Here is an 8,091-nt window from a genome sequence, read left to right as displayed (position 1 = left end):
GCCTCATAAATCTGTGAATGGTTTCAATAAGTATTGTTAGAATTAGTATGTATTAATAGTAGGAATGTTGCCGTACGCCGCCATCTTTGTACGCCCCTGTGCAGCAAAAATAGGATGTTGCAAGGCATGATGGTATTGGAGAGAGACAGAACCACGCTGGATCTACCATGGCACTCTTCAAGCTCATTGGTGAGATCTGACAGCTGCTCTTTCTCCCATTCTGTGTGTGAATAATCACTTCATTCACATAGTGGGGTCCCCTAAATGTTCTGCACCCCCAATCATTCATATAGTGGGGGCTCCTCCACAGACTGCACCCCCCCAATCCCCACACTGACTTAATACATTCATATAGTGGGGTTCCCTACATGTTCTGCACCCCCCTTCCCCCCACTGACTCTATTCATTCATATGGGGGGGGGGGGGCTGCTCTATGGACAGCACCTTCATTCCCCCCACTGGCTTTATTCATTCTTATACTGGGGTCCCCTACATGTCCTGCACCCCCGTTCCCCCCACTGACTCAATTTATTCATATAGCGGGGGCTCCGCTATGGACGGTATCCCCAATCCCCCCCACTGATCTTATTCATATAAATGGGGCTCCTCCATGGACTACATCCCCCAGTCCCACCATTGACCTTATTCATGCACATATACTAGGGTCCCATACATGTGTTCCACCCCCAATCCCCCCACTGACACTATTCATATAGTGGGGTCTGATACATGTTCTGCACCCCTAATCCCCCCTCGATGACTCCATTCCTTCATATAGTGGGGTCTCCTCCATGAACAGCACCCCGCATCCCCCCAGTGACTCCATTCAATAATATAGTGGGGGTTCCTCCATGCACTGCACCCCCAATGACTCCTCCCACCACATTTTATAGTAAAGGAGAACTCTGGATGTGTGTGGTATGTTGGCAGTGTTGTGCTGAAAAGCTCTGATGAAGGTTTGCTGTGTGCGATGTGGCACGTGTAGTTGTACACCACAGTGTAGCTAAATACAAAAATGTAACAAAGTACCCCCCTGTGTAGGGATTCACCATATACCTCTATCACATTCCCCGGTGTAGGGATTCACCATATACCTCTATCACATTCCCCCGGTGTAGGGATTCACCATATACCTCTATCATATTCCCCCCGGTGTAGTGAGTCACCATATACCTCTATCACATTCCCCGGTGTAGGGTTTTATGAAATACAATACAACTATCACATTTGCCTTGTGTAGGGATTCACCATATACCTCTATCACATTCCCCCAGTGTAGAAATTCACCATATGCCTCTATCACATTCCCCGGTGTAAGGATTCACCATATACCTCTATCACATTCCCTGCTGTAGGAATTCACCAAATACTGTACAACTATCACATTTACCATGTGTAGGGATTCATTATATACCTCTGTCGCATTCCTCTGATGTAGAAATTCACCATATACCAGCACTACATTCTTCTGGTGTATGAGTTCCTCATTTACATCCATCACATTCCCCCAGTGTAGGGATTCACCATATATCACTATCACATTCCCTAGGAGTAGAGATTCAACACATACGCCCATAACTTTCCCCCAGTGTATTTTTGCTGAGATATAACCAAGCTGCACTCCACACACTTCCCCTTTACAACTGGAATAAAGCTGACCCCATGTTACAGTCTCCCTTAGATTGGATGATCTGGTTACCCATTATACAATCATTTCTCCACCTTGATAATAATCATATTTGTTAAAGTGATATAGAATGGTCACCGGGATTATAGAAAAACCTATGGGCATTCTGCTGATGAGGTGGTGTATCCAGCCTATCCATAGATAAGGGGAGGAGGGTGGAAGGATCCATGTTACTCTGATGAATTATTCATGTATTGATTTTTATGTCACTCATGAAAAGGAACGCCTCCATTTATTTACAGTTATTTATATTTTTGTTCTAGATATCGGGATAAATCTGACAGATCCCATGTTTAGAGGCATTTACAGAGGAACAAAAAAGCATCAAGGTAAACATTATTAGCCCTGCAACACCTATGGCAAAATAAAATAAAACCCTCATTACCAGGGGGCCCATATAGGGCAGCTATGTCTCTGAGAACTTATTTTCTTTCACATCAGGGGCTGGGGTTTCTTTTATTGACATCTAAGGGGCTGGGGTCTCTTTTATTGACGTCTTAGGGTCTGGGGTCTCTTTTATTGACGTCTTAGGGTCTGGGGTCTCTTTTATTGACATCTTAGGGGCTGGGGTCTCTTTTGTTGATGTCTCGGGCTGGGGTTTCTTTTATTGACGTCACAGATGCTGGGGTCTCTTTTATTGACGTCTGAGATGCTGGGGTCTCTTTTATTGACGTCTCAGATGCTGGGGTCTCTTTTATTGACGTCTCAGATGCTGGGGTCTCTTTTATTGACGTCTCAGATGCTGGGGTCTCTTTTACTGATGTCTCAGATGCTGGGGTCTCTTTTACTGATGTCTCAGATGCTGGGGTCTCTTTTACTGACATCTCGGGGCTGGGGTCTCTTATTGACATCTCAAAGGCTGGGGTCTCTTTTATTGATGTCTCAAAGCTGTTTTTTTTTTTACTGATGTCTCAGATGCTGGGGTCTCTTTTACTGATGTCTTAGGGGCTGGGGTCTCTTTTACTGACATATCAGGGGCTGGGGTCTCTTTTATTGACATATCTGGGGCTGGGGGCTCTTTTAGTGACATCTCAGGGGCTGGGGTAACTTTTAGTGATGTCTCAGGGGCTGTGGTCTCTTTTAGTGATGTCTCAGGGGCTGGGGTCTCTTTTAATGACGTCTCAGGGGCTGGGGTCTCATTTACTGATGTCTCAGGGGCTGGGATCTCATTTACTGATGTCTCAGGGGCTGGGGTCTCTTTTACTGATGTCTCAGGGGCTGGGGTCTCTTTCATTGACGTCTCAGGGGCTGGGATCTATTTTATTGGCGTCTCAGGGGCTGGGATCTATTTTATTGACATCACAGGGGCTGGGATCTCTTTTATTGTAGTCTCAGGGGCTGGGGTCTCTTTCAGTGACATCTCAGGGGCTGGGGGTCACTTTTATTGACGTCTCAGGGGCTCAGGTCTCTTTTGTTGACATCTCGGGGCTGGGGTCCCTTTTATTGATAGCTCAGTGGTTGGGGTCTCTTATTGACAACTCAAAGGCTGGGTTCTCTTTTATTGATATCTCAGATGCTGGGGGTCTCTTTTATTGACATCTCAGGGGCTGGGGTCTCTTTTATTGACGTCTCAGGGGCTGGGGTCTCTTTTATTGACGTCTCGGGGGCTGGGGTCTCTTTTATTGACGTCTCGGGGGCTGGGGTCTCTTTTATTGACGTCTCAGGGGCTGGGGTCTCTTTTATTGACATCTCAGGGGCTGGGATCTCTTTTATTGACTTCTCAGGGGTTGGGGTCTCTTTTATTGACGTCTCAGGGGCTGGGGTCTCTTTTATTGACATCTCAGGGGCTGGGGTCTCTTTTATTGACATCTCAGGGGCTGGGGTCGCTTTTATTGACTTCTCAGGGGCTGGGGTATCTTTTATTGACGTCTCAGGGGCTGGGGTCTCTTTTGTTGACATCTCGGGGCTGGGGTCCCTTTTATTGACGTTTTGGGGGCTGGGGTCTCTTTTATTGACTTCTCAGGGGCTGGGGTATCTTTTATTGACGTCTCAGGGGCTGGGGTCTCTTTTATTGACGTCTTGGGGGCTGGGGTCTCTTTTATTGACATCTCAGGGGCTGGGGTCTCTTTTATTGACGTCTCGGGGGCTGGGGTCTCTTTTATTGACATGTTAGGGGCTGGGGTCTCTAGGAGCTGGAACATCTAGCTACACATTTCTTTGTCACTCCAGCTAAACTTTTCATTTATCATTGAACACATTCAGGCAATGGTTACAATTTTCGTCAGGTGTTTTTCTGTTTGTGACCCCACTGGGAAGATGTTCCCTCACTTGCTGACCCTTTGACAGCAAGTGGGGGGGGAAATATCCCCAACAGAGACACCGATAGAAATAAAACCAGATGCCGGACAGATGTACCTGTCATTAAAATCTTAAAGCAGGACTTTACACATAACCGTTTGATGACAATTAATGTTTTTTTAACATAAGAACATACATTTCACATTAATAATTGTGCTACCAAAATTAGTGTGTGCTGTACATTACCTCCAGCATTGCTCGTGTTTCTTCTTGCTGGAGGCTGCCATTTTGTTGAAGCTCAGAGCAGACACTTCCTTATTAGACACTCTCCCCCTATCCTTGTCTTCAAAAACTGTCACTTTCTGCAAATAAAATATGTACATTTGCAGCCTTGAGTGTATGTCTTGGCTTAGCTAGAGAGTAAGTCTGACAGAAGCTTACAGTGCTGAAGATCAATGGCTGGCTATAAAAAGAGTAAGGAGAGTATATCAGGGCGCTAAGATTTGACTCTATCCTTGTAAATTTATCTCTCTTGTGTTTCCGTGGCAGCTGAGTTTGCCTAGTCACTTCTTCTGATTTTCTCTTCTCTCTCCATAATCTGTGTTCCCTAGTCACAGTCTGTGTCATTCCTGTTGCTTTCTTCTCCATTCAGCAACAGTAAATCTCAAAGCTGTCAGTTGATCAGCCTCTAGTGGCTCTGATTTTAGGCACAGTGCAGAGAATAGAGAGTAATGGAGCATGGGCAGAGCAGGTGCTTAGGCAACGCCCCCATCCAATAAATGAAATGGGCTAGCCGGGGACAGTAAGGCAGGAGCGAAAAGGACTAGACGACGCTGGATGTATTCCAGCCAGGAAATGAGGCAGGTTCTGTCTGACTTGCTGCAGCTTTGAGTGTACATTTTGAGACGCTCACAGTGTGCGGTGAAATCAGAGTAACCAATTTCAGTACAAGAGAGGAGCCTGTATAACTGTACAAGACTGAGGGTAAATCAGAATTTCTGACAATAAGCTCACATCGAACATTTGTTGTCGGAAATTCTGATCGTGTGTAAGCGGCATTAGAGTGCAAGTTTGATGGTTATCTAATTCTATGTTTATATTCATGTGACAGATGACTTTGCCGACATCATTGAACGAGCCGTGAAGGTTGGAGTGCAGAAGGTAAGATATTATCTCCTTCCTGATTACATTACCATAGATAAGGTGGTGGCTGGAGGAATAGAAGAACAATCTGACCTCAGAAAACTCTTTAAAGGTCCAGCCAAAATATACAATAGTAATAGGTAAGCTCTGGTGGACTGAAACATTTTCTGGCTTCTTATAAATGGTAAAGACCTATTGTCTTAATTTGTAAAATATGAAAGAACCCTCCTACTCCGGTGCAGTCTCTGATCCCACCACTTTCACCACTGTTACTATTATGTGATGGTGGCAGTCTCCAACCCCACTGCTGCCACCACCATGTGATGGTGGCAGTCTCCAACCCCACTGCTGCCACCACCATGTGATGGTGGCAGTCTCCAACCCCACCGCTGACACCAGCATGTGATGAGGGCAGTCTCCAACCCCACCGCGTCTACCAGTATGTGATGAGGGCAGTCTCCAACCCCACCGCTGCCACCAGTATGTGATGAGGGCAGTCTCCAACCTCACCGCTGCCACCAGCATGTGATGAGGGCAGTCTCCAACCTCACCGCTGCCACCAGCATGTGATGAGGGCAGTCTTCAACCCCACCTTGTCTACCAGTATGTGATGGTGGCAGTCTCCAACCTCACCACTGCCAACAGTATGTGATGAGGGCAGTCTCCAACTACACCGCTGCCACCAGTATGTGATGAGGGCAGTCTCCAACCCCTCCGCTGCCACCATTATGTGATGAGGGCAGTCTCCAACCCCACCGCTGCCACCATTATGTGATGAGGACAGTCTCCAACCCCACCGCTGCCACCATTATGTGATGAGGGCAGTCTCCAACCCCACCGCTGCCACCAGTATGTGATGAGGGCAGTCTCCAACCCCTCCGCTGCCACCATTATGTGATGAGGGCTGTCTCCAACCCCACCACTGCCACCAGTATGTGATGAGGGCAGTCTCCAACCCCACCGCTGCTACCAGTATGTGATGAGGGCTCTCCAACACCATCGCTGCCACCAGCATGTGATGGTGGCAGTCTCCAACCCCACCGCTGCCACCAGTATGTGTTGAGGGCAGTCTCCAACACCACCGCTGCCACCAGCATGTGATGGTGGCAGTCTCCAACCCCACCGCTGCCACCAGTATGTGTTGAGGGCAGTCTCCAACACCACCGCTGCCACCAGCATGTGATGGTGGTAGTCTCCAACCCCACCGCTGCCACCAGCATGTGATGAGGGCAGTCTCCAGTTCTACCACTGTCACCAGTATGTGATGAGGGCAGTCTCCAGTTCTACCACTGTCGCCAGTATGCGATGAGGGCAGTCTCCAGTTCTACCACTGTCACCAGTATGCGATGAGGGAAGTCTCCAGTTCTACCACTGTCACCAGTATGCGACGAGGGCAGTCTCCAGTTCTACCACTGTCACCAGTATGCGACGAGGGCAGTCTCCAGTTCTACCACTGTCACCAGTATGCGATGAGGGCAGTCTCCAGTTATACCACTGTCACCAATATATGATGAGGGCAGTCTCCAGTTCTACCACTGTCACCAGTATGTGATGAGGGCAGTCTCCAGTTCTACCACTGTCACCAGTATGCGACGAGGGCAGTCTCCAGTTCTACCACTGTCACCAGTATGCGACGAGGGCAGTCTCCAGTTCTGTGGGCCACCAGGCCCGGTTATGGATGAGGCCGTGTGGGCACATCCACTGTTGTATGTTTGCTATAAAATCAATAAAAAGATAAAAAAAAAAAAAAAATGTAGAACTATAGGCAACACTTTTTATTTTTTTGGATAGAGGTTATCCTGTCAGATTGTTTTCCTCCATCTGTGTCCCATTGGGGAGATTTCCCTTCACTTCCTGTCCCATAGCATGAGAGGAAATCCCTGCAAATTAAAGGAATCTCTTGGGGACCCCAAGGTCACTAGAATTACTATCTCCATTGGAAGATTTCCCTTCTATTACATTTCTGGGAACATCCTAAAATTTGGGATTTTCTTTCAGTTTCCTGTTTAAGGCTGGGTTCACACTGCTGCGGGGGGAGATCCGGATGTGATTCGCACAGCAAATCACATCCGATCTCCGTAGCACTGCGAGTTCAGCCATACAGATAGTATGGCTGAACTCGCAGCTGTCCCGCAGCAAACTCGCACAGGACCCTTTTTTGGGTCCGCAACGGAATCGGATCGCATGGGGGTTCACACCATGCGATCCGATTCCTGTGCGAGTCGGCAGATCGCACTGCGATATGCCGACGGATCTGGGGGTGTCATTAACATAACATTGACACCCCCAGCCGTCCGCATAGGGCAGTGTGAACTGCCGGCGGGAGGTGAGCGATGCGGGAAAACGCCGCGGATTCGCGGCGTTCCCGCATCGCAATAGTGTGAACCTAGCCTCATGATAATAGTAAACAGGACAAATAAAGAGGGTGAATCTCCTTAACGTAGACACAGACAGCAATAACATTGAAAGGGGTTCTAATCCCTCTCCATTCTATCCAAAATGAAAAAAGTGTTTTGCTTTTAGATATACTTTAATTTGTAAAAAATAAAGAACCCTTTTCCCTCATCGAAAATGTTGCTTCCTACCTTCCATCTCCAGTGCTCCCTGTGACATCGTCAGTCTCTGATCTCACCATATTTACCAATTTGTGATGGCGGCAGTCTCCAAAACCACAGTTTCCATTAATGGGTGACCACTGCCCCTATTATGTAAGGACGGTTGCCTCCAACACCACCAGTATGTGGGGACTGCACTGTACAATTCTGCCACCAATATGTGAAGGGGGCAGTCTCTGATCCCACTGTTGTCAGCAAATTGTGCTGATTGTATATGTTAGATTTGGTGGGTTGAATTCTTCTCTGACTTCTTATAACTGGTAAAGACCAGCTGTCTTATTTAGTGATGAACCAAACACCCCCTGGTGCGGTTTGCACCAGAACTCCCCAACAGAGAAAACGTTTGGACCCAAGCCGCAATTAAAGTCTATGAGACCCAAACATAAAAAAATCAATCTTGAAGGCTTA

At 47.5% G+C, this 8,091-nt stretch overlaps 1 protein-coding gene across 1 annotated transcript in view; it reads left to right on the top strand.

Moving 5' to 3' along the window:
- Position 1: 1 nt before the first annotated feature.
- The window catches only part of TATDN1 (TatD DNase domain containing 1), a 39,152-nt gene continuing 31,062 nt past the window's right edge, over positions 2 to 8,091 (top strand). The window contains exons 1-3 of the mRNA XM_077493308.1: positions 2 to 189; positions 1,951 to 2,016; positions 5,037 to 5,086. Coding sequence (XP_077349434.1) covers positions 168 to 189; positions 1,951 to 2,016; positions 5,037 to 5,086 — 138 coding nt within the window. The 5' untranslated portion in view covers positions 2 to 167. The remainder of the gene's footprint in view (positions 190 to 1,950; positions 2,017 to 5,036; positions 5,087 to 8,091) is intronic.

This window comes from Lithobates pipiens, unplaced genomic scaffold (assembly GCF_037356315.1).
Source record: "Lithobates pipiens isolate NorthernLeopardFrog02 unplaced genomic scaffold, aLitPip1_a1.2 Scaffold_19, whole genome shotgun sequence".
In the NCBI taxonomy this organism is placed as follows: domain Eukaryota; kingdom Metazoa; phylum Chordata; class Amphibia; order Anura; family Ranidae; genus Lithobates; species Lithobates pipiens.
This window is presented reverse-complemented; position numbering and strand designations above follow the sequence as displayed.